The sequence below is a fragment of the Sphaerodactylus townsendi genome, linkage group LG03 (genome assembly GCF_021028975.2).
Source record: "Sphaerodactylus townsendi isolate TG3544 linkage group LG03, MPM_Stown_v2.3, whole genome shotgun sequence".
NCBI lineage: Eukaryota > Metazoa > Chordata > Lepidosauria > Squamata > Sphaerodactylidae > Sphaerodactylus > Sphaerodactylus townsendi.
Window position 1 is genome coordinate 97,103,002 of NC_059427.1, and position 27,155 is coordinate 97,130,156.

Below are 27,155 nucleotides of genomic sequence, written 5' to 3' on the forward strand. Positions count from 1 at the left end.
AGTTTCCAGGTGTTCTACAGGCAGTACGTGTATAGGTTTTAGGTTTGCTTTTGTGAGGTAAGTTTTGTGAGGTAAATTTTGAGGTGAATATGGGAGATTATTGCAATTGCTGAGATTGTATTAATATATAAACAACTAAGAATACTTTTATTGACTAGCCACTAAGTTGCATTCTCTCACACATCAGCCTACCCACACCTGCCTACCCTCTCCTGAGAGTCAGACTAAATTATACAAGGTCTGCTCATTGCCAGAGACAGACCTAACAACTGAGCACTCTCTTCTCTCCCAGAGACAGAGCTAAACTGCTATGACACAGTATTCTATCTGCTCTTTTTGTTGAGCCAGGCCTAAGCTGTCACTGCTGCCTCCCTGAAGCAGAAGCCAACCACCCTCATCTTCTGTGTTTCCTCCAACATCTCATTCATCTTCTTAAAGGTGGTTGGATGCTGAAGCTGCACTTCTATGGGCTCATTTGAGTGGCTTATTTTCCCTTCAGAGGCAGGACAGACTCCTGTCCATCATACAGAGAAAAGCTGAGGTTACTCACTGTTGTGATAAACCTGTACAAGGGCTGTCGCCTTTCTGTGTATTTCACTGTGATGGGACTCAGGTCATAACGAAACCAGATGGCTGGAATGATGCGCCCTGTGTGGCTGAAGGCAACATATTCCTGAAAAAAGGAAGCAGGACAAGACATGAGAAGCTGTCAGTACACTCCTGCCCAGATGCTCTCTCTCCCCCTTTCCCCTTTAGCAATTTCACATTCTCATCCAATATTGTTGTTGTCCACATCCTATCCTCCAAAGCAGCACAAATACATCTCTGATCTTTGCAAAGAGATCAAGACATGATCCATGTTTCATGAATCAAACAAAACATTAATTCCTTTTCTTCTTGAAATTCCAGTGACCAGAAATAGCTCAGCAGGCCAGGATCAACAGAAATGTTACCAGTGTCAGGCAATCTCAGGGGGTAGGTACTAAAGAAATCTTAAGAAAAGCTGAAAAAGAGAGGAGTGTGGAGACGGTGCCTGATCATAGCAAGTCCTGTGCCAGGAGGTCTGTAGCAGATTTCTTTCCAATGAAGTCAATTTTCCTCTTATTGCAAGACACCAGGGCTAAAAAGCTTTTAGGCTTTAACTCATGTGGAAAAGGAGGAAGCTGTTTTTCTACATTCCATTTGTAAAAGGGACCATTTTTTAAAATCTTGGTCTATTTTTTCCCTTCTGAAAGGTTTGAGTCTTGGCTTGGCTAAATATCCTGTTTATAAGCCTGAACTATGTGACACATGAAACATAGAGATTCGGTACACAGAGTTTACAGGTTCCCCTCCAGGTGCAGTGAACAGCTAGCCCAGTCAAAGAAGAACTGTTGCTTTCAGACACCAGGGGATGGGGTGGCGAATCAATCTTTAAGCATCTTAGCTACAAACAGAAAGTGTATTACTCACTTTCCCCCTTTTTTTTCACTAGTTTGTAGACTAACTATACACACATACGCATGTTTTCCTTCATCTGCACCTACAAGTTTAGGGTGGATTTTTTTGCACAACACCAAATGTGCACAAAGATTATTTGTATTGCCAGTGATCATTATGACTGATGCTCTGTATATACTTTTTAAGAGAGGGATGTAACTTCTTATTGAGACTGCCATAGCTAGATGGAAGAAGAAAGGAGGAAAAGAAACAAGGTGCTGATGAAATTATGGCGGTCAACATGAATGAAAATGAGGAAAATGCTGATAAAGTTGGAATATCGTATATACTCATGTATAAGTCGACCCGCATATAAGTCGAGGCACCTAATTTTACCACAAAAAACTGGGAAAACTTATTTACTCGCATATAAGTTGAGGGTGGGAAATGCAGCAGCTACTGGTAAATTTCAAAAATAAAAATAGATACCAATAAAATTATATTAATTGAGGCATCAGTAGGTTAAATATTTTTGAATATTTATTTCAAAGAAAAACAGTAAACTAGCTCTGTAAATGGAAAAGAGGGTCAACAGAAACAATATGGTCTCAACAATAACTTTAAAAGTACAAAAACTCTAGCTCAATCAGCAACCAAGCTAAAACACAAGAGTTAAAATCCTTCAAAACTGGATTTTTGGTCAGGGGAGAAATGTTTATGTTAGCAGTACCAACATTTCAGAGTATCTTTAGGAGCCCCTCCTGATGATACCACCCAGGTTTGGTGAAGTTTGGTTCAGGGGGTCCAAAGTTATGGACCCTCAAAAGGGTATCCCCATCTACTATTAGCTTCCATTGGAAACACTGGTGGGGTAGAACACTATTTTGAGGATCCATAACTTTGATCTTCTCTGAATCAAACTATCACTAAACCCAGGCTGGTATCAGCAAGAGATTATCCTGATGATACCACCCAAGTTTAGTGAAGTTTGGTTCAAGGGGTCCAAAGTTATGGACCCTCAAAATGTAGCCCTGTCTACTATTAGCTCCCATTGGAAACAATGGGGGATGGGGACACCCCCTTTGGAGGTCCATAACTTTGGACATCCTGAACCAAACTTGGGTGGTATTATCAGGAGAGTCTCTTGAACAATCCCTGAAATTTTGGTGCTGCTAGCCTTAAAACTGCGCCCCCTAGTGGCCGACAAAGTAAAAACTCTAAAATAGTTTTAAAAATACACTTCATTCGCGTATAAGTCGAGGGGGGCTTTTTCAGCACAAAAATGTGCTGAAAAATTCAACTTATATGCGAGTATATATGGTAACAGCAACACTGTATCCATACAACAATTCAGAGTGCTCAAAGACCTTCACATACTGAGGTAATGAATAATTCTAACAACCCTGTAAAGGGGTAAGGTTATCGTTAGTTATATTCAGGGGTATTGATAGCCTGCGATACTGCTATGTTCAGGAACTACAATTCCCATCAGCCCCTACCAGCATGGCCAATTGGCCATGCTGACAGAGGCTGATGGGAATTGTAGTTCCTGAACATCTGGAGAGCTGCAGGTTCCCTACCCCTGTTATAGCCTATTCACATACCGGGGGAGCTCCTCAGACTGAAATAGTGATTTGTCTAAGACCACCTACATAATTTGAGGGAGAAGTAAGATCTGAAGTGGATACTCCAGGTTTAGAGCTGTCTCTTTCCCACTATTTGACACAGACATGGGACAGAAGTAGTGGTAGGACAATCATCAGAATGTGGGACATTCTGATGGACCCCAAATGATACTATAATGATAAGGGACACCACAGTATGTTTGTCAGTATCCATTAAAAAACCACTGGAAAAGGGTGAGAGTGCACATATAAATGACATGTGCTAAAAACAACCATTAAAAAGGCAGATAATTTTATCCCGTTATCCATCCCTTGGGAATATTGTTAATGGTTCCGTTAATTTGCAGGCACATGCTTGCAAGTTTTAATTTAAAATAATAATAAATGGTCTCTGGGTCCAACCAACTTTCTGTTGATCAAAAAGAAAGGAAGGGTTATCACTGACCATAAAAAGGCTATGCTGGCAATCATGGGATTTGTAGGTACTAAACTCATTTGGGTTGGATGCTGTAGTAAGGGGCTGGGGGAACAAGGTGAGATTGAATGAAACAGCTGGCTGGAACTAACCCTAAATGTAGGAATTGCTAAGAAACTGAACATTCTTAATACAGAGGAAACCATTCGCAAGCAAGAGGTGGTGGGCATCCATGTTGTACGGACCACTAGACTGACAGAAGCAAAATAGAAAAAGGCCAGAACAAAAATGTAATCCTCCTACACTCTTAACATGGGCACTTCCATACTGCCCAATACACTATCCTTCCAGGATCTGTGTGTGTGTGTGTGTGAGTGTGTGTGTGTGTGTGTGCGCACGCGTGCATGCGTGCGTGCGTGCGTGCGTGCGTGCATACGTGTTAGGTAAAAAACAAACCGTCATATCCATCTGAGCCACACTTTTGCGGTATGTGATTCTCATTTTCAGCTCTGCACTTCTCCAGCAGGGGCTGCTCTTGCCCTCATTTCACAAACAGAACACAAGGAACGTAAAAACAACAACAGATATGAGAAGGTTTACTTGGGTATCTTAAACTATCCCAAGACTCTCTGGCAGGTGATATCTCCCTTACCTTATTGGCTACAGTATACTGATATGAGTACCGCTGTTTGCCATTCATCTCTTCATACACAGTTGGGACAATCTTCAGTACATAATCGTGAGATGCAAGGGCTGTAAAAACAGGAGGGAAAACAACATGAGCTCAAGGCCACAAACAGAAAAATCACACAAAAAAGCATTCTGCTAGAAAGTTGTGCCTCAAGACAGGGGAAATTAAGGCACAGATCTTCATTCCAAACTTGCATGCTTTTCCCTATCCTGAATACTGTACTTTTGTGAACAGTTAATTTTTGTCTACTTGTATTCTCTGTCAATACAAAAAAACCCACACGAACTCTCAACAAATACCCAGAAAAACCTTCCAAGCCTCCAAATATTCTGGGTACCAAAATATGACTATTACGGCATATGCTATATCCCGCCTCTGTATGACAAACCTCATTGCACCTTCCCAATATAGAAAGCTTCACTGGTCAGATGTTGACAAGTATTTTTAGTTTATTCATTATTTATTTATTTATTTCATTTGAAATATTTATTAGCTGCCTTTATGACTTGTGGGACTCAACGCAGCATGCAATATAAAGGAATATAAACTATCGAGCCCTACTTTAATGTAAATATAGACATCCCCACCTACTTTAATTTACAGCCCTACCTACCGAATGCCCTGATCTGAATAGACCAGGCTAGCCCAGTGTCATCAGATCCTGCAAGCTAAGCATGGTCAACCCTGGTTAGTACTTGGAAGTCTGAGGTTGTTACACACAGGCAAGAAATGATAAACCACCTTGGAATGCTGCTTGCCTTGCAAACCCAATAAGGCTGCCATAAGTCCGCTGTGACTCCACAGCAAAAAAAAAAAAAGGTATAGTATAAACCTGAAATAGTTCGTAACATCTTTCCATAAATCCAGCCCTTTCCCATTGGTAGTTCAAATATCTAAATGTTACATTTGTTTTGCATTATTGGCAACAACCACGTTCAGCTTGGCTCTGGAGTGAAGTAGCACTCATTCTCTCAACAGCATCTGAGGATGGAGTAAGCTTTTGGGTGAATTTGATGCTTAAATGGCTTTGAAAATGCAAAGGGACTTTGAAATGTATATGCACTGCAACACCGAGGGTTATAGTTGGCTAGAATTTATCTTTGAAAGTCCTAGGGAACAGGAAACATTTTGATGGTGACAGTGAAATGGAAGTGGCATGAATATAGTGCAGAAAGCTTTTATAGCCCCCAATTTAGAGTAACTCACAGCCTCCAATAATTAAACCTAGAGGAAGGAAATACCAAGATGCAAGATGCTGGCTACAATCAGACTAACTTCCTGGATCTGATGCTGAATTCCTGAGACCCCTTGCAACTCACCCTGCCCCCTTTTTTTTCGCCTTGGCTCCCTTCCATCTCTGGGTAACCTGTAGTCATCACATTCTCTGCCAGAGAAGCACCAGCACAGAACAACAAATTGTTATGGGGCAGCAATGTAAGGATCCTTTGACTTTGGCATCTCTTATGAAAGGACATCCTTTTCACAACTTCCAAGACCCTACAGCAGCTGTAACATTATATAATTTTTAAAAAGAATGCTACAGACCTTTTCAGCTTGAGCAAGAATTCTTCTCAAGCGTCAGTGTATTTTCAATATTTTAAGAGAGGCTTGTGCTACATCACTATTACTTTTAAATCCCATCTACTCCCTACATTTGCAGATCATACATATCTGTACAAATGTGGTGATATGCAGGACCTGCTTGTGAAAGCTATGAAGTGCTTCCTCTGGTGCAAAACAAACTGCTTTAGAGAAACAGTGCTAGCTTGAACTAAAGGTTCACTAATATTTGGTTGGAATACTATGTTGTGATTCAAATTAAGCCTGGGTAGCTTCCACCAGACTCACTTCTTGTTTCACACCAGAAAAGGTCCTAATACCCTGAGAATACGTACGGTTTGAGCTGAGCTTGTCTGCACCCTCTAAAGCATTGAATGCTCCATGGATATTCTGGACCTGAAAGGAAAGGAAACAGATCTGTGTTAAATCTACGCTTTCATGATCCACAGGTAACCTATCATGAACAGCAAAGGGCTTAACATTTCAAGAAGGAAGAGGGGACAGGAAGATAGGTTGCTTGCTGGAGTTCTTCATCTGTGAAGTCACATACTTGGGTCCTATGCCTACACAGAAGCAGCGTCTGAAAACCACAAAACTGGAACAGAAATATAGCCCCCTGAGAGGTATTCATGCCCTGAAGGAAGCATTTCACTGTCTGCACATGCCCAAGGGGAGGACTGAGCATCTTCCTACTCTATTTCTTCAGGCTGCCACATGCATACCCTCAGAATAATACTGGATCACACAAGACAACAGGTCAAGAGATATGTAACTAGATCCTCCCCACATTTTTAAATGTAATTGCAGTTGTGATTATTCAGGGAGGGAAGAGAGGTTTTAATCTTTCCAGTCCTATATCATTTCACCTGTAAAAGCCAGCCCACTACAATGTTATTATTCCTGGAAGAGCAAGATACGGACACCAATCCCCCCCCCCTTCTAAGGCTGTCAACTTCAACAGGCAAAACTCTGTAAGGATGGAAGATAAAACTCACCTTCCTGCAAAGATTCCCCCCCTCCCTAACTAAGGCCGACCCCTTGAACATTCAGAATCTTGTCTAGTTTGACCTACAGAGTTCTAGCAGCTGAAAATGAGTTTGGTCTGTGCAACTTTACGGTAATTATGACCACACAAAAAACACCAAGTCCTGGCAAGAACTTGTCTTTTCTTCTTCTTCATAATCTCTGAGCATTCTTGTACATGAGTAATTAACAAGCAGATCTCCCTGGATCCAGAGAGCAAGAATCAAAGAAAAGCCTGTTCAAACACATCGTTAGACCTGACTAAGACATCAAGAGCTTCATGTGGAAGTAATCAACCATGGGGCACGCACGTCTCCAGAACTCTGGGACCAGGCCTCTTAGAAGATTTAGTCACTGCTCTAGAAGAATTGGCATAAACAGCCCGGGGAAGTGGCTGGCTAGCAAGTTAGGGGAAATGATGGTAACAGGATGTGACCTCATGATCCCTGCATGAGCTTCTATCATCTACGAACAGGTTGGAATTTTTCTAGGTTATCTCAAAAAGACTGAAATGGAAAATCAGCAGACATTTTTATCTTACATCCAGAGAGTATAAGGTTTATCATTCAGATGTTGAAAATATAGCATATCCTGACTCAACTGAAATGTAGAGATTGCTTAGGGAGAAAGCTGAGCTGAGGTCACGAAATACCTTATCATAATGAAATTGGAGAAATGGAGGATCATATAAGACAATGCACACCATGGACAGATGCCATAGCTACTAGAAACACAGTTCTAAAAGAAAAGCAGATGGAAAGTACAAAATGCCAAAGGAATTTCACACAGAAGGATTTCTGAAATTTAAAAGCACTTCTCTCATCAACTGGGGGAGGGGGAATCAAAAGACTTAGATCAATTCATACCATAAATGTCCACAGACAGTGGTGTATTGAGATCAGAGTCAACTAATCCAAAAGGGGCAAGACCACCAAAAGAACATAAGAAATATTAGGATACTTCAACATCAAATAGGAGCACTGGATCTTGAAAACAACTAGGACTAATAGTGAAACAGAGGAACGTCTGCTGAGGCCCTACACTCACATGAAAATAAACATCCTGCAGACTGATGAATGTGAATTTTGCCCCTTCTCTAAAAAGGAGAAGATATCTATCAACTTTCAAAAACTTTGTGTGTAAAATGAAGCCTGCAAAGCTGAGAAAAGGAACTGGGTTGGATCTTGTCAAAAAGATCTGTATGTTCAAAGAATCAAGAGGGTGCGTGTGTCCCATCCTCTGATAGCAGGCCTCCAACTCTCCCCTCATGTCCTAGGCAGTAGGAGGGTATCGAACTACCACATATAATGGTGGGCTTTCCACAGCTAAAAAGTAAACTATATCAAAGACCCCAGATCTAACAGCAATAGCGCCAATGGATGAGCCACAAAAATGAGGATACTGGTACACAAGTCATCTGAATGTGCACCAAAAATATAGCATGACCAGTGAAGGTGTCTGCAGCATGAAGGCAAGTAAAGTATCTGAAGGGGGGCAGCAAAGTTGTGGCTGTAGTCACTCACAAAAGAAGGCTCAAGAACAGGCAACAAACATACCAGGATTCCTACTGCATATCATAAAGAAGAAAAGGAGTGGTAGTTCCAATTATATGACTTCTTAACTCAATCAGGACCAAAAGGGTGTCCCAGTCACCGTCCTCCAATATACAGAATTGCCCAGTCCATTTACTTCCACATTTTCAGTTCAAATTATCTGGATTACTCATCTTCCCCAGTTTTCAAGTTGGCCCAAACTGTACCAATCCTCTTTCTCATATTGTTGATTTCTTCTCCATCCCCAAGGTGGAGACAAATGCTGATTTAAAAAAAAAAATCCCAAACAGGAACAGTTGTAGGACTAAAAATTCCAGGACCTGAAATAACTGGATCCCGAGATATGGCTGTTGGAGATAATGAAAAGTAATCCAATCCAATGGCTGTGTCATCACAGAACTCTGTACCAATAACAGAATTAACTCAGAGGACTGACTGTCCATAACCAATTGCTGCTGCTTCCTTCCTCAAGCTATCTCCAGTGCTTATTTCTCTGTGGCATTTAATGGATGTCAGTGAAGGATGAAATGCACTCTGGCTCTGGAAGGAAGCCTCGGAGGGAACCACAGACTTGTTCCATATCAGAGCGGCCTACTGTTCCAAAGGCCGATTTTGAAGCAGCTACTGGAATGCTGATGTAGAGATCAACACATTTGTGCAAAAGATGAAAAGTACAGAGCTCAAACTTCTTAAAGAAGGACAGTGAACTGAGCAAGGAATGCCTGATTAAGAATAAAGGCACCAACAAAGTCTACCTAGCTAAAAAAAAGCAGAAAGGAAAAAAGCAGAAAAGAAAATAACTGGCAAAAATATGTGTTTGTCTTAAAGATGCTACTGGACTTAATCTATGAAAAAGAACAAAATCTCACAGAATGATATTTTGAGGAAAACATTCACAATGGGAACATGTTAATTTTCCTCCCAACCAGTGTATGCATTTATTTTGATTTTTACATACAAAATAATACTACACTGCAACCCCTCAGCCCCCTCACAAATACAAGATGATGCAAGTAGATTCATTTTTTATCTTCCCCACTCCTCAGGATCAAACTAGCAACATAATCAAAATTAACACAAAGTTCTAAATGTAAAACATCACCACAGAACTTCAACAGGATTAATTTTTAAAAAAAATTACAATCCACAAATTACTATCTTTATCTCAGTTGACGGGACTCATTCCACTAACAATCAAACTTTCTTGTATCTCACACAAGTCTTGTGCAATTATACAAAAAAGGGTGGGGGTGGGGGAAATGACTCAAGTGTGACAAAAGGATTACACTCTGGGGTCTTCTATGGTGCCATTCAAATTACTAGCCTCCAAAGAGGCTTTTCTAAGTACCAAGTGGCACAGGATTAGATGAAGAATTATGCAGATGAATGACTTCAGCTCTATGCATGACAGACCTTCATTCACAGATACGCAATCAGAATAGCTTATTGAGATGTAGAATTTTTATAACACTGCTCAGCTCAGCTTTGCTCTTCAGGCTATGGATGTCTCTTCTTGCACTCAGAAGATGGAATCTATGCTTCATCTCCTCACAAAGATGGTGCCTATCATAGGGTAACACTATTTATGCAAGCTCATATTCAAGTCTGTACAGTCCTCATGTTTTGAGGACAGAGTATAGAAAAAAACTGAATAGGGTTCCTTCAGGACAGCTTTAAGACAACTTTGAGTTCTTACATTACTTAAATTATCTGTTTTCTCAATTCTAGGTCTCAGAAAAGATATTAAGCCTAATGAATTCAGATTAGCCTGTACACTTCAACACATGGCGGCTGAGTGACCTTGGGCTAGTCACAGCTCTACAGAGCTCTCTCAGCCCCACCGGGTGCTTGTTGTGAGGTAGGAAGGGAAAGGAGTTTGTAAGCCCCTTTGAGTCTCCTACAGGAGATATAAATCCAACTCTTCTTCTTCATCATCATCATCTTCTTCTTCCTCTTCCTCCTCCTCCTCCTCTGAGCTTTCCTTCAATATTCATTTGGCACAGTCCAGACACACACCAGTGGGAGAGACATTCATGCTTTATAGGTATTTAGGCTTCCAGCTTAACCACCAGCAATTACCTAAACTGAAGACAAGATTAATGGCTCCCACACGCCAATAGCCTGAGACACACTAATACCCCAGTGCCATGTTGTAATCTACTAAAGAGGTGAAATGACCAAAGAAATTGGTACTGTGATTAGCAGGTGTGGTGCAGGAGATGGCACTCCAATATTGTTCATATCACGAATGCATGCAAGCAGCAGGTGTTCTCTGAAACCAATTTTGAAAGGGTGAGTTCAGGTAACCATCTGTTTCAGAGGTGTGTCCCAGGAATTACATAATGTCATAATGAATACTATGCATTCACTCCTGAAATGCTTAAAAAAAGCAGATGAAACCACATTTGATTTTAAAAAATGTTTGAATAATACTACTCATGTTGTGATGAGATTTTGCACTGTTTTAGCAGTTTTAGTTTACTGCATTTAACTTGCTTTTCAAAGGGATAATACTATATATTGGTAATGTAAACTACCCATTTTGGGCTCCACAGACAGTGAATAAATGAAATTAAATTTCAACTAGAATCATCCCAGGATGAGTGGGAAGATCCTAGGTTTAAGTTCAAACAGAGGTCAGCAACCTTTTATTAATTAAAAAGTCAAACTACATCCAAATTCAGGGAGATCAATGAACAGTCAGTATAAGAAACTCGTTTACATAACTGAAAATATGTAATTTATAGTAGTGACCATTGATGCATTGATTAATAATCCATAAAATTTCTGTAGTCCAAACACTGGCTGTTGTATTATTTGGAATTAGCATACACAAGGTCTCACAGTAACTAATAAATATGAACGGAGGCATCCTGCGTGATTTAGTGCATTAGTATTAATCTGTCCATGGCTTGCACTTGGATTATGGGCAACTATTCACCTACCTCATTTCCCTTTTTGTAAACCATCTCTAAGGTGGATTCCGCACAGTAGAAATGTAACAGGTTGACAAAGGGAAATATCCTGGATTTGGGAAGAACTTCAAATGAGACCCTTCCTCAAAGCAGGATTGACCCGTTATATTTCCCTCAACCTGTTTGTTTGTTTTTAAACAACTCCAACATCGCAATCTTTGTTTAAAATCCTGGGTTGAAACTGCTACCAAGGGAATGGCACGGGCACCCAACCGCTTTATTTTTCCCACCCCGCCACCCATTCTCCCGCCTTATGTCATGTCAGTTTTGTTTCTGCTGAGCTGCCGACCAGTGTGATGGCCCATCATTTCAGAAACGTCCCCCAAGCCCGCTTTCTCCCCTTGGCAGTGACTGTGAGCGCCATTTCACCCAAATATGTACAGCAACGATTCTTTTTATTTTTTGGGTGCTCAGAGCACGTAGCTAAGGAGATGCACACCTGGGGATGTGGATGGGACATATTGCTTTGCTCCTTTTGGGGACAGATTTTATTATTTTGTACATCACAACATTAAAGGTGGGGAGGAAGGGTTGCATGCTTCATGTTTGCATACTGTGGTTTCAAAGCCCGAAACTTTTTTTCCACACTGTAGAAATGGAAGGGGGAGGTCCTACTTGGGTTCTCGGGATTGCTGCAGATTCTCCACCAATTGGAAGTGTTCCCTTAGCAGAGGGTTGGTGCGGATGGAAGAGGGACTGGGGTGATGGAACAGCCAATCAAAACGCAGGAAAATGGGATGTTTGCACCTGCACGTTTGCATTGTAAAAGAAAATAAAGCAGGTTCGGGTGAAGGGGCAGAAAGAAAATAGATTGTTTCCTTCACAGTGTATTTAGTCAGTGTATTTAGGGGTTTCCCCCCCATTTCTAAGTGTTATTAATTTTCATTTAATTGTTGCATTCATTTTTTTCATTACCCATCTGTTTCAATGGAGAAAAATATACCATTATGTTTCCTCCCAACTGGATCCTGTTTCTTGCCTAAGGAATCCCCTTTGTCAAAAAGAAGAAAGGTACAGGGTAGTTTACCTCAAGGTAATTTACCTGACCTTGCATGTTCTACCCACCAAGTGCTGCAGTCCCCATGAACATTTAATCCAGTATGTTGATCCAATTTCTTAGAGGCAGTAAAACCCATTGTTTTAGTGCTAATAAAAAGAAGGGCAAGCAAAATTGAAGAGAGGACTGGAAACCAATGTAGTTACTATTACCGTAGAAAGGGTTTAGAGTGGTGTGTGCCTATGATGAGGACTCAAAGGTTGCAAAGCCACTATGGTTAAAGCCATGGTTGCTACATGTGGTGCGGTAGGTGGGAAAATATTACTGCAACTTAATGAAGTAAGCTCATAAAGTAGGTTGCAAGAGGTGGAGTGTAGTGAGTCATTCCTCTGGAGAAACTGGGAGTTATGTCACGTCACGTCAGAACTTCATCATACACAAGCAGTCTTTCCTCAGCCCATTCTGACCTAAAGGAAGCCTTCTGCTGCTTGTCCCTTAAGCAGGAGCAAGGATAGAGAAGGACTAGAAAACCATGTCTTGTTATTGTTATTTAACATGCTTACATTTCACCTTTGAGTACTAATGCATGCCAACACAACAGCTGAATTGCTCTTATCCAAATTGCCTCAGCTGCAAATATCTAGATTTGGGGAATAATGAATTGGCTATACCACCTCACCCTATTTTGGACTGAAATTCTCCTCTTCTGCCAAGAACTGTTGTTTTATTTGAATGGGACCACGCTCCCAAGGCACCAAAATACAACGATCCACGCTCACTAAGCTGGCGTCACCAGTACTGCTAGGCAAGCTCAAGCAGGGACTGAAAGGGTGGATGCACAGCTGACACAGCCAGCCGCCGTGTTAGTGCCCAGTAAAAGTGCCCTACACCATCTCATTTGTAAGAGGGATAAAGTATATTTCTCTTCCCACTTGTACACAATCATGCCAAACAGGAGCACATCACACACAGAAAGGCAGGTAAGGTCTGCCTTACAAAAATCAATGAGGCTTCCACATACTTGGAAAATAATGCAACTTATAGCAGCTACTCTTCTCAAGAAAGGGGAAGCTTTCATTAGTACCCCAACTACTCAGCAAAACTTTGCAAGATTTTATCAATGCTTCAGAGTTTTTTTAAGTGTTTTTAATGTATCAATCAAGAGTGAATTCAGAGAGCTATTACTGAAAACATTATTTTATTGGTTAGAAAGAAACCAGGCCTCTGACTGGTTAAAGGGGTAATCCTGCAAACTCTTTTTACATTCTTGGCAGAATGAGAAGTATGCATATTGAGGTATGATACAAGTTAATCTAAATACCTGATAAGTACGTATGAAGAAGCATGAACATGCTTAGATTGGTGAAAAGTTTTTTTTAATAGCAATTGAGGTTTGAATATTTTATGTACTTTTATTCATAACAACAATTTATTCGTAGAGAAGCAATTTAAGAATAGCTTGTTAGCTTCTCATGCCTGTTGCTGCCCACTATAATGGCAGGCCACTCACCCCTCCCAAATATTCTTTCTTTATCTACCTAAAATGGAACTGTTAGCCTGTGTCACTAAATCCCCAGGATGCTGCCAGCTGGCAGGAAGAATCAGAACGGAGACATATGTCACATCCAGGGGAAGAGCAGCTGGAATGCCCCCAACGTCTGGCAGTTCTGACTATACACAATAGGCTAGCCAGTTAGCAGAACAATCTATGAACGATTTCCCTGCCCATCTGTGGACTGGCCTCTGAATCCCTCCTGACCAGATACACAAATACATCATTAGTTCCCCACTGGAACTAAGTCAATGGGATAAGAAGGCCCCAAGCTTCAAACAATCTACAATACAAAACCCCAGTTCAGGCCACACTGAAGTTTAGAATTCGGCACATACAAGTTCTCTCTCCTTCTCTTGAGAGCCGGATCTCTTGGTATGGACTCACCTGAAGCTTGTCACCAAAGGAGAGCTTGTGGATGATATGTGTCATATCAGGATTCTGTGGTTGTGCAGTGGCGCTGTGTGTTGATACATGAAAATTACCTGGAACCTAAAAACAAACAGTAGTTCAACATTAACTGCATTAAGTTATCAACATTGACTGACCTCATACAAGACATGTAACACCAAGGTTGAGGATTGCCATAATCTGGCCTCCTACATTTAGTATTAAGTAATGCCACATTAAAACAAAGGACTGAAAACACTTCTGATGTGTCTTGGGAAAGCAGCAGTAAGACTGATTCATTTACACTGTCAATGACCCCTTTTGCTGTTCTCTTGTTTTACAGCACTGTCACAGATCAAAAGATTTCAATCATTCTTGCTTCCACTTCCAAATACAATGTGCTATCTTTATGAGCTGACTGCTGTATCCCTACCACAGTCCCACACACCTCTCAAGTACCCTTCACTGCACAAAAGCCTTGAATGATTGCACTACAGATGGCTGCACTATGCCAGGAGTGGGGCTGCTGATTCAAGAATATCCCCCACCAGACAGACAACATCTGTATGGGCATTGTTCTGAGCTCCTGGATCAGCTTTATACTGCTAAACTAAAAACATACTAAGTTGTCCCAGAAGCTCAGTGTATGTTGCAAACAAACACTATGCCAACATCATTTCTGCAACTGTGTACACCAAGCCTGTAATATTGCCATCATGGATTCCTCCAATCCATGCAGTCAATCACTAAGACACCCTTATTTCAAGAATCTATGACACAACAGCAGGAAAAAAGCTCTTGGCATGCTTCCTCTTGCTCATAAGGCAAAATTGAGCCTGTGGCTGTGAATGCACATGGTCAACTTGTCCTGGGCTGAAGCAGCTGCAAGTTGGCATAGGTCAGTTTTTCCTTCATCTACCTTGTGCCAGGTGGAATCTGTGATATAGTCCTTCAGTCTGGAGGACTGAGAGGTTTACCATGACCCATTACTACTGGGAGGGGGGATATCATGGTCCGTACCATGAGATTTGTCCAGCTGAAACAAATGACAAATGATTAAAACAAAAATCTAATCAGATTCCATTGTTTGTGATAGAACTTCCCCAAATACGATTATTTGTATATAGTTCAAAATTTCACAAAAAGGCTCCAGTTGCTATGATATTGTTGAATGGGTAAGCTTGGATGTGATATCTTATGAGATCAAAGTGGAATCAGAATTCATGCGGAGATCCTGTGACAACCAGAACTGTATCACGCTGCAGTTTAACAGAATAACTTCAGACACTAAAGTAAGTAGACAAGTCTGGGGGGAGGGGGGGAAGGCCCCCTTAGTGTCTGGGAAGAACCAGGGGGAATGATTATGGCTGTTGTTCTGTGAAAAGATGGAATAAAGACTGCAATGAAATCTGGAGAATACCGACTAGATTACTTCCAAATTAAGTTCTTCCTTCATATAGGTAATTGTAATAATGCTCTTTTGACTAAAGTGATTAGTTCTGCACAATGAACAGATTTTTCTTCCTTAATCCTATCAGGTCAAGTATAGAATGTTAAGACTACTCCAGTATAACCAGAGGTTTGCTTAGTAGCAAGAAATCCAGCAGAAAAAGATGGGATCCTCTGGATCCAAACTGCATCTTGCTCCAGATCCAGCATGCCCCCAAGACAGCTAGTGCTTTAACTAAGCACTCTTGCCAGCACCAATGTGTGCTGACACTAGAACCTGGAAGGATGCTCCCACTTCCATTTCTAAGGATAGAAGAGGAGGAAAGTGGGAAGGCCCCCCCCTCAAAGGCTCAACAGTTTAATTGAAGCTAACTAAACTCTTTATTAAAGAACAACACAGACACTTAGATGATGACTAACACTAAGGACATATGAAAATGAGATACAAAAAGTATTGGGGGGGGGGCGCTGAACTTTCAAATTATTACCAGTGATAGAAAGCCAAGACAATTAAGAAGTAGGACTGACTGGGGTGTACACACTGGGGTGAGGGAAGGCTTAGATTTACAACTGTAGCAGTCACATTCTGTAACTAGCACTGTCGTTCACAGTTAACACAATGAAGATCTAATGAGAAGCTGATCTAGTTTATTGTTTGTTTTCCTACATTTAAATGGAAAATGGAAGTTGGTTTAACCGTAAAAGTTTATTTCTGTTGAGTAGATAAGAAATCTAGTAGTCCCACTTAGGGAGGAGTCACATGAAGTTCCAGGGGTGGAGTTATAAGGAAAGCCCCTAGCTGGTTAGGACAAGGATCTATCTCTTGGGCCTTGTTTAGAGCATATTCTGCTACTGCAGATTTTTCAGGATGATTAAGCCGACAGTGTCTTTCGTGCTTCTTAATACGAGTCTGAATGCTGCGTTTTGTAGTTCCAATGTAGACCTTTCCACAGCTGCAGGGTATGCGATAGACTCCTGCAGAAGTGAGGGGTCTCTCTTGTCCTTTGCTAAACATAACATCTGCTGTATTTTTCTGGTAGGTTTGAAGATTTTTTGTAGGTTATGTTTCCTCATCAGTTTCCCTATTTGATCAGTGATTCCCTTGATGTATGGTAGAAATATTTTTCCTGTGGGGGGCTGTTTCTCCTCTGGGTTTCTCTTGGTCTTAAAGCTCTTCTGATTTCTGTTGTGGAGTAGCCATTAGCCTGCAGAGCCCAGTCTAGATGATTGATTTCATCAGGGAGGAGGTGAGGTTCACAAATTCATTTTGCATGATCTGTCAGAGTTTTGATTATGCTCCTTTTCTATTATGGATGATGGTTGGAGTTTTTATGTAGATGCCGGTCTGTGTATATTGGTTTTCTGTATACTGTGTGGCCCAATTGATGGTTGGGTTTGCGAAAGACCAAGACATCTATAAAAGGCAGTTTTCTTTCTTTTTCAGTTTCCATGGTAAATTGGATGTTTGGGTGGATGCTATTAAGGTGGTCCAGAAAATTCAGCAGTTCTTCCTTGCCATGGCTCCAGATCGTAAAAGTGTCATTCACAAATCGGAACAAGTTAACCAGTTGAAACTTGTAAAAGGCACTCCTGGCCATAGCTGCCACCTTGTTATCCAGCAATAAGCCTAGATCAAAAAACCCACAAACTACGAATCTTAAAGGGACATGTAATCCCATCCAGGTACAATCTTAAGTCCCTGGTCAGATCTTCTGCTCATCAGTAGCATCTCTGCTTCTACTCATTAGTAGATTCAATTTATCACCTCTCATTCTGGAGGGAGATTGCAGAGAAGCTGAATGAATTCTTTGCATCTGTCTTCACCCAAGAGGAGGTGAGGAAAATTCCTGCACCTGAACCAAGCTTCTTAGGAGGTGAATCCGAGGAACTAGAGAAGATAGTGGTAGACAAGGAAGAAGTTCTGGCAGCCATTGATAAACTAAATGCTACCAAATCCCCTGGCCCAGATTGCATTCATCCAAGAGTTCTTAAAGAGCTCAAGCATGAAATTGCTGATGTTCTCACATTAATATGCAACTTATCCCTGAAATCAGGCTCCATCCCAGAAGACTGGAAGATGGCCAATGTCACACCAATCTTTAAGAAAGGGTCTAGGGGGGACCCAGGAAATTACAGGCCAGTCAGTTTGACATCTGTTCCTGGTAAATTAGTAGAATCTATCATTAAAGATAAAATTATTAAACATGTAGAAAAGCAAGACCATGCTGAGGAAGAGTCAGCATGGCTTTTGTAGAGGCAAGTCCTGTCTTTACAAACTTACTTGCTAGAGTTCTTTGAGGGTGTAAACAGACATGTGGATAAAGGGGAACCAGTGGACATTGTCTACTTGGATTTCCAAAAGGCTTTTGACAAAGTTCCTCACCAGAGACTGTTGAGAAAACTCAGCAATGAAGGAATAAGAGGGGAAGTCCTCCCATGGATCTCAAAACTGGTTGAGGAACAGGAAACAAAGGGTGGGTATAAATGGGAAGTTCTCACAATGGAGAGATGTAAGGAGTGGTGTCCCTCAAGGATCTTGTTTTGGGACCAGTGCTCTCAACTTATTCATAAAATGACCTGGAAGTAGGGGTGGGTAGTGTGGTGGCTAAGTTTGCAGATGATACCAAATTATGTAGGGTGGTAAGAACCACAAGGATTGCTTAAGAGCTCCAAGTGGACCTTGGATAAATTAGGTGAGTGGGCTAAGAAATGGCAAATGCAGTTCAATGTGGAAGCTAAAATGTAAAGTGATGCACATAGGGGCAAAAATCCAAACTTCACATACACGCTTACAGGGGTCAGTACTATCAGTCACAGACCAGGAAAGGGATTTAGGCTGCCTTAGTTGATAGAAGTTCCATGGGAATGTCAACTCAATGCATGGCAGCTGTGAAAAAGGCAAACTCTATGCTGGGGATAATTAATAGGAAAGGAGTTGATAATAAAACTGCAAAGCATTGTCATGCCCTTATATAAAGCAGTGGTGCGAATCCGCACTTTGGAGTACTGTGTCTAGTTCTGGTCAGCTACATCTCAAAAAAAGGATATCAAGAGATAGAAAAAGTGCAGAGAAGGGCAACGAGGATGATTGAAGGATTGGAGCACCTTCCTTATGAGGAGCGGTTGCAGCTGCTTGGGACTCTTTAGTTTGGAGAGGAGACGTCTGAGGGGGGGGATATGATTGAAGTCTATAAAATTATGTATGGGGTAGGTAAAATGCTGACAGAGAGAAATTTTTCTTTTCTCACAATACTAGAACCAGGGGCATTCATTGAAAAATGCTGGGGAAGAATTAGGACTAATAAAAAGGAAACACTTCTTCACGCAACGTGTGATTGGTGTTTGGAATATGCTGCCACAGGAGGTGGTGATGGCCACTAACCTGGATAGCTTTAAAAAGGGCTTGGACAGATTTATGGAGGAGAAGTCAATCTATGGCTACCAATCTTGATCCTCCTTGATCTCAGATTGCAAATGCCTTAGAAGACCAGGTGCTCAGGAGCAGCAGCAGCAGCAGCAGAAGGCCATTGCTTTCACATCCTGCATGTGAGCTCCCAAAGGCACCTGGTGGGCCACTGCGAGTAGCAGAATGCTGGACTAGATGGACTCTGGTCTGATCCAGCAGGCTAGTTCTTATGTTCTTATGTTCTTATTCATTCCAATCTACCTTAAGGCACAGGTTCAGGGTTTTTATAGCTTGCTTGGGATCAGCCAGAAGCACAAGACAGAGCAAAGAGTCTTCTTTATATCGATGACAGCCCAGCCCAGAATAATTGATAACAGCAAGTATCCAGGATTGGGAGGGTCTCCTCTTCAATAAAAGAGAAAGGTTCAATTGGTTCTACTTGCTTTGCAGGAGGAAGTCCTTTTCTGCTGTATTCCTACCTATTTAACAAAATGAACTTCATAGTAACACCAACTTCCTTTTCTACATCTTCTCTAGGATTAGTGCTCCCAGTCTGGCTTGACAGCAAAGACTGACTGTCAGCTGGCATTCCAAACTACCATGTCGTGCATTATGATTAGGCGAAGGCAAATTTACCACTGTTTGGCTTGTTCATCACTTAATGCAATCCTTTATCTCACGTAGAACCTTGCAAGTCACATGCTCCTGGTCCAGTTAATTTCAGTCTTAAAGGCAAAAATGGCTTTACCAAGGGTATGGTTCCCTCTTAAGAATGAAACAATTCATACCAAAAATGGTGGTTGCATGGATCTGTTTGTAAGGAAGTGCTTCAGTCATTAAATTACACAGCCCTCTTTCTTGAGCAGATGCAATGCTGGGAAGGACTCTGGAAATTTTGCCACTTGAAGGGGGGGGTATATGTAGGAGTTGTATAGTAGCCTCGAGCACTACCAGTTGGGGCACTGCCTGGAGGAGAGAAGGTTATTTCCTAGAATAAAAACACCTGAGGGTGATTAATGGCAATGGCTAATAACAAACACCAGCTGTGGGCTAAGGAGATCAGATAAGTGAGAAGGACAATGAGGCTGAGGAATCTTTCGCTGAAAACATACTCGGAGGTTTGGCTTCTTAAAACTATTATCCAGTCCCTCTTGATTACCTGAGGAGACTTCCTTGGTTCCTGAACAAAAAGGCTATTTGACTCTCTCATCATTTTGTAGCCGGGAGCTTTGTTGTCTTGCTTTATTTTGTCTGCAGGAGGAAACTCCTACAGAGGAGATTACTTTTTTTTTTTGGAGGCCTGGGAGAAAGCTTGCTGGAGAAGTCAGCAAGCCGTTTGTCATCTGGTATGCAAAGCTACTGAGGGGCCAGAATGACGTCACAGGCTCATACAGGGCGGCAATCCTGAGAGAAGGTAGACCCACTTATAACCACCTACCCCAACTGCTCCTAGCACCAAAGTCAACATTCCTCCAACACTACAGGGGAAGTAAGCAAGCAGGAGCCTCTTTATTATGAAACAATCAACTCCAAGCATCACAACACTGTGTGTAAATAAACATAGTTAGCTGTAATGCAAGTGAACTAAAGGAGTTAATACTTAAAGACCCTGAAGTCATAAAGAATATGGAAAGAAATAAGTAATGCTTGGAAGAGTATCTTTTACACAGGATAGGACTGAAAACAGACACCTTTCAAAATAAGCAGTAGAGGAAATAGTCCCTCAAGGGTGTTTCTGGTGAACCTCTTGCATCTCAAGAATAAAGAAGAAACTGACCAGTATGTTTGTCCCCACTTTAGCTATTAGTCACAAACTATGCTAGGTGATATAAAAAGCAGCTGAGAAGGGAAAAGGCCATCATTCTTTATGGAACAAAACAGTAAGAGACCTCTAGTTATTTTTAATGCTGCAGCAAGGGCAAGAAAGGATCATGATGATTATTTTTAGAAAAGCTTTCAAATGAATTTGGAGGAGGAGGAAGCAGAAAAATTGTGTAGCCTGTGGTGTAAGATGAGGCATAAATTAAGGCTCTATCCTTGTAATGCCAGCAGCAGGCCACATACTCCTACTTCCCCACCCTGTCGAGTCATAAACCATATTACAGTCAGATTATCCAGTGCCAGGCACACCCAGTCCTTAAAGTGGGCTCCCCCAAGGCCTGGTTTTTCACTGCTGATGGGAGAGGAACTTGGCCTCTCTCCTGATGAAGCATGAAGACTCTCATCTTCAACTCCAAGTCATTCCTTGATGGCTGAGCAACCCTTAGAATAGAAGGAAGGACAGTGTGGATATGGTTATCCTCCTTTATTCCACAGTGACTAACTAGAGGTGCAGTGATTTGGGAGGAGAGAAGACAGCAAAACATAGACATGTGGCACTCATCAGGAAGTCACCAAAAGAAAAAGGAAGTCACAAAGAACTCTAAAAAGCTTTCATATTTCTTGTTCACCCGCCCTCCAGGTTTCCACACACCACCACACGTCAGTGCAACGTTACTTCCTTTTTCCATTAGGATGCTCGCTCCTGAAAAAAACCAAACCCTCTTTGCTCAATTCCCTTTCTAACATTCACAGGATGAACAGGTTGATGTAACTGATTACATAAGGACGTAAGAAAAGCCGTGCTGGATCAGACCAAAGCCCAACAAGCCCAGCAGGTTGTTCATATAGTGGCCAATCAGGTGCCTCTAGGAACTCCACAAACAAGACGACTGCAGCAACATTATCCCGCCTGTGTTCCACAGCAACTAATATAACAGCATGCTTCTCTAATACTGGAAAGAACAGGTAGGCAACGTGACTAGTATCCATCTTGACTAGTATCCGTAGTAGCCAGTTCTAGCAGCCATAGTAGCCAATTCTGGCAATTCTATTACAGTATCCTCCATGAACATGACCTCTTGAAGCCTTTCAAAATTGTACCCATCACCACATCCTGGGGCAAACCTTTGGATTCACCAGAAAGACATTCCTGATAATATGTGAGAAATACATAATCTATTTCTTTAAAACGTTTATTCCTATTGTAACTGAAACTGCCGGTAGCAAGTGCCATCTTTCTATAGGCCTCCCCCCACTTTTCAGATGGCATCAGCTGCAACCCATTCATACATCTGCCCAGCAATCTATACATATAAAAAGCTAACAGTGTTTTTGTTCATGGTAGTTTAACTCAGTAACTGCTGGGCCAATTCCTCTGAAAATTCCCAGCCACTATAGTCAGCCAGGCGAGAGTGTTTTTAGATGTTCACATACCTGAAATTTCATACCTGGCCTAGGTAAAATGCCTTTTTCCTGGTGCTCCCTGGTGAAGGACATGCAGCTGACTGTGTGTAATTTTCACCCTTAGAATGTTTGTGCAGCTTAGAATGTTCACTCAGATGGCCAGATATGAGCAGTGAAAACAGTACATAGGCAGTAACTCGAGTGGAAGTGAAACACATACACACACATACACACGAGGGAGAGGATAGGGAGGGAGAGGGAGGGAGGGAGGTGTGGCATGCAAGGGAAGAGAGGGAGGGAGAGGAAAGGGATGGAGGGGAAGGCATGCAAGGGAAAGAAGTGAGAGAGGGGAGAGAGTGAGGGACGACATGCAAGGGACGGGAGGGAGGGGCCAGGCACCCTAGATTCCCTGAATACTGCAGTTACAGTTAAGAAAACCAGGCACACATTACTCAGGAGTAAGCTTGGTACAGCAACCGTGACATACTTTGAATGGCTGCTTCGTGCCCCTCAGAGGGTTTCCTCAGAAGCGACACCCATTGCCACCAACCAAACTTACTCCCAAGTAAAGGATCATGACCAGCCAGCCTAGATGTGTGGGAGGGGTGCCTTTCCATCCCCCCCCCCCCAGGAATGCGGGCACACACATCAATGACATCGCACAGTATCAGACTGTGTGTTTGCATGAGCACGTACTGCTGGCCTCTGCAATTGATTTGCTGCTACTATTCCTTTCTCATTTCACCACAATAAGCCACAGCAATGTGTGGCCAGGCCCTGCTAGTAATGAAAATATTTTTATATCAACATTACCACTGCATGCCTATGCAGATTTATGAAGCTTTAATCCATTTATATCAGTCCATCAACAAAGGTTTATTTAAACAGGCAACAGTCCTCCTTCAGGCCACAAGATATGATCTGAAAAGTGCTACACACAGAAAAGTTGCTGAAGCTATGCAGATCTGGGTCTGAACTGTGGCTGGATCTCATGATCCATCAGCAGAAGGCACTGAGGATCACCCATCTTTCAAGCTTTCTCCTCCCTCCCACAAGCAGTCCTAGGAAAGTTTATTCCTGGGGTCAAACAACCCCTGTGGAGTAACAGCCATGTGGGTTGGAGGGAAAAGAGGGTGAAGCTGTTCCGTCTTTCCTCTTGCAGAATTCTTGCACCGGATTCAACTCAGTGCCTTGATATGAGATCTCCTGGGAATTCTATGTAAGGGGAATTGTTCCATGACATCTGTATTTATTATCACTGATATAAACAACTCAAACAGTTGGGCTTTTGTTGCTATTTTAACTACATTCCCCACATTGCAGTCCATTAGGTATTCACATGACTATTAGTAAATATATAAGAGTGCGCACCCAATTCTGGCACCTCAGAGAGCATGTTCCCCAACAAAACAAAACAACATTTAATGGGATTCTGATACAATGTCCACAGTAGCACTCCGTTTCATATTTCCTCAGACCCCCTTCACACTCACACATACAACCAACCCACATACAACCAATTTTTATAGGAAGCACCAGTATATAGTGCTACCTCCATGTGGCATATGTGAGAATGCCACAATCACACAGGCAGGGCCAATTTTATGGGTTCTTCCCACTTGACTGTTGTGTAGTCAGGAGGCAGAGTGTCAGTTAGGTGGTTGAAAGGTCCACATAACTTACCTCACCCATGTGGTTGTGGTATTCACACCAATATCACCAACCACATTGGGTAGCATCATGGGGAAATGGCTCCTATATAATTCATTGTGAGCAAACAATTTTGTTTCAGTTTGTGTCTTTTGTGTCACTTTTTGCCTGACAGGCACACCAGCTTATTACTTCAAATACACAGAACAGAGGACCTTAACAGCAGCAAAATTACAAGGTACAGTTTTCCACTTCATACTCAGGCTGGTGTGCCCATTCATATTTTAAAATTTACTTGTGGATAGCTGTTCCAACTTGCTACCTTGAAATAACAAGCTGGTGTTTGCAAACATAATAAGTCTTGCCATGATTACATCAACGCTGCATGGAACACTGCAGGAAAAAGTTAACAGCTCCTTAATGAAATATTGATTTTTTAGAATGAAACCTTCATGGAACAGCTGTTGTTGATATCCTAGGAAAAAACAGCCAACGCACACATGTTTATACAGTGAAGTGCTAGACTCAACACTATATCATGTTCTCCTTAAAATGGATTTTCCCCCTCCTTACTTTCTTCTTCTGCGCTTACTATGTGCCCAGTTATTTCATTCTTCCTCCTCTCACAGCAATATTACACTCAGGAGCAAGAAGTGTTGTTCTGAAGTGATATTTGATAGCGCATAGTAGTTTCATGTCAATGCCTGCCGTGACATAGATATTCCAACTTGCCTTATCCTCGAATGCTGCACTGCATATAGAGACTGGACTGATATCAGTGCAGGCAAAATTATAGATACTCTCTATATTATATTGGCTTAGATTGTGCTATTGCCAGAGAGGCCATGCTAGATATGTCTTGTTTGATACATTTATTTCCCCATGGCTTAGAACAGTACTATAGAAACTATCATACTATGGACTCTCCCAACAACTAATCTCAAGTATCAATTACGACAGAGCTAGGGATCTTATTAAACTCAGAATTATAGAGGTCGAGAGGCACCATGACCTCAATAAATGTAAAAATCCAATCTTCAGTAAAATGACTCTTAATAAACTCTCAATAATGCCTTACCTCACTTCTCTGTCTAATGCTAACCATCGTAGAGCCTTCAGCCAACTGCACTATAATGCGCTTTCACCTGCGTTTACCGCTGGGATTTATAACAAGGTACCAATTGAGGGCAGAATTTGCAGTCATCAAACAGGAGGCGTTGAAAATACAGAATATATTCTACTTGAATGTCCATATTATTATGAGATACATAGGATGCTTCTTCCCTATGACCAAGCAAACTTCTCTTTGGCAAAGAAAGAAAAGATCAAAATATTGCTATCAGATACAAATAAACATCTAACGTATTCTGTTGCCAAGTTTGCTTGCATCTCTAGCAAAATCAGGAAGGTTTGACAGAGCTCTACCGGTTGTGGCAGTTAGTTTCTTCTTGTTATTATTAGATGGATACTGTCTCTATTATTTTGTGCTCATATCCAGAATTTTCTTATGCTTTTTATCTGTATTTTATTATTTGCTTTAATCTGTATTTTTGTAATTTTAACCCTTTTGTATCTTGCTGGTCAATGACTGTAAATCAATCGTAACTTGCCTTATTGATGCTGAAATGGCCCTCAAACCGGCATCCATCCCCATTATTCAGAGGAATTTTCATTGAGTTGTCAATATGACCAACTTCATGTCTTCCCATTTCATCTTGAATATCCAGTCCAATCACTTCATGTTTAGAGGTCATAGAGATAAGGAGGAAAAGAAACAATGTGTTAAGAATAACTCAGCATGAGGAAGTGTGCACAATTCTTACTGGAGATTTGCTTGCCATCTAATAAATTCTCTTAGATGTTCAAAAAGTTTCTCTCCTCTTGCATCTGTTTATTTATATGGCCTCTATTAGGAGATGTGCTGGCACCTTACACTGGTGAAGACTCACTGACTTTAAATATTCTAGTGAATTCTACTGTAGCTATTTATAGAATTGTCACTATCATATGGGTATCAAGCCGCTTTCTGCAAACCTCAGACCAGTAACAGTGAAGGCCAAGCAAGGGACAATCAAGATAGCAACACGTGGCCTTCTGAAAAAAAAATTGTTACCCAGTAAAAGCAAATAGAATATAGGGGCACACTCTTGTCAGGAAAAATCCTGAGAAAAGGTACCCCTTTTAGAGGATAAAATCTGTGTTCCAAAGTAAGCAAATTGGTAGGGCATAGAGTGGGAGTTAGATGACCTCCATCAAGATATGTACTAAAATAAGGTGGCAGAACCCTGACATGATAGAATGGCCTGTACCACTTTTAACCTGCAGATGGGATTTGATATCTCAGAACGTGAGCTAGCCCTGTCTCTCTCTGGGCCCTTGGGCGAGCTGGATTAATCCTATCACATTCACTTGAATGTTCACTTTTGCCTTTACAGGTCCAGAAGAGGACAGGAATCCTCTGATGAGATGCATAATGAATCTCACTATGAAGTTGCAAAATCTTGATCTTAGCTGCTGGATGGTCATGCCTTCAGTATGAGGAAAAGACCCTCCCATGTAAATATCAGTGGGTGGCTGCAGACGTTTATCATGCTTGTTCCTCCCATCTCCCTCTCCTCCACTTGGCTGTCACCTCCGGCTCTCTTCTAAACATCAGTAAAATGTGATGGCATATCCTACCCTGTGGATGTCGGCGCTGCACCACTTCCAGCCTGGTCATGTTTACATATAGCCAGACCGACAGAGAAAAAGGTTAAAAATCTGACCTCCACGGGGCTGTGCCCAGTTGACATAAGGAATACCATCTCACTGCATATGAACAAGAACCCTAGTATATCAGCAACAAGAGATTCTATCCAAGTCTGTTCCCCACTATGCTAATATTCACCTTACAGAAGAGGGACAATCAGGAATGTCATTCTCACACCAGAAGTCTGTAGTCCATTCTACTGCCTGAGAGCCCACTAAATCCCCACTTCATTCTGCTGCATGAGTGGGCAGAGCCTTTGGAACCACCCCTCACATTTGCTCTGACTCTTTCTGTCATATCAGAAGGTTTGTGTTTGTAAAGATAATGTAGTAGCCATCAAATTGTCTCTTCGCCGGTCTTGCCTAGGAAAGACAAGGGGCAGCAAAATGAATCCACCAATTGTAAATGGGAGATTGGAATTTGACGGTTTTCTCCTGACACCTGTTTTTACTGTCTGCAGTTTGTGTTATCTCTTG

The 27,155-nt window shown here is 41.6% G+C and overlaps 1 protein-coding gene across 5 annotated transcripts in view; it reads right to left on the reverse strand.

The window, feature by feature from the left end:
- ERGIC1 (endoplasmic reticulum-golgi intermediate compartment 1) overlaps positions 1–27,155 on the reverse strand; it is a 110,608-nt gene that overhangs the window by 13,658 nt on the left and 69,795 nt on the right. For all 5 annotated transcript variants that reach the window (XM_048491577.1, XM_048491576.1, XM_048491579.1 and 2 more), the window contains 5 exons: positions 25,541–25,665; positions 14,198–14,302; positions 6,046–6,106; positions 4,112–4,212; positions 551–673 (listed from right to left, as the gene is read on the reverse strand). In XM_048491577.1, the coding sequence (XP_048347534.1) occupies positions 551–673; positions 4,112–4,212; positions 6,046–6,106; positions 14,198–14,302; positions 25,541–25,665 (515 nt within the window). The remainder of the gene's footprint in view (positions 1–550; positions 674–4,111; positions 4,213–6,045; positions 6,107–14,197; positions 14,303–25,540; positions 25,666–27,155) is intronic.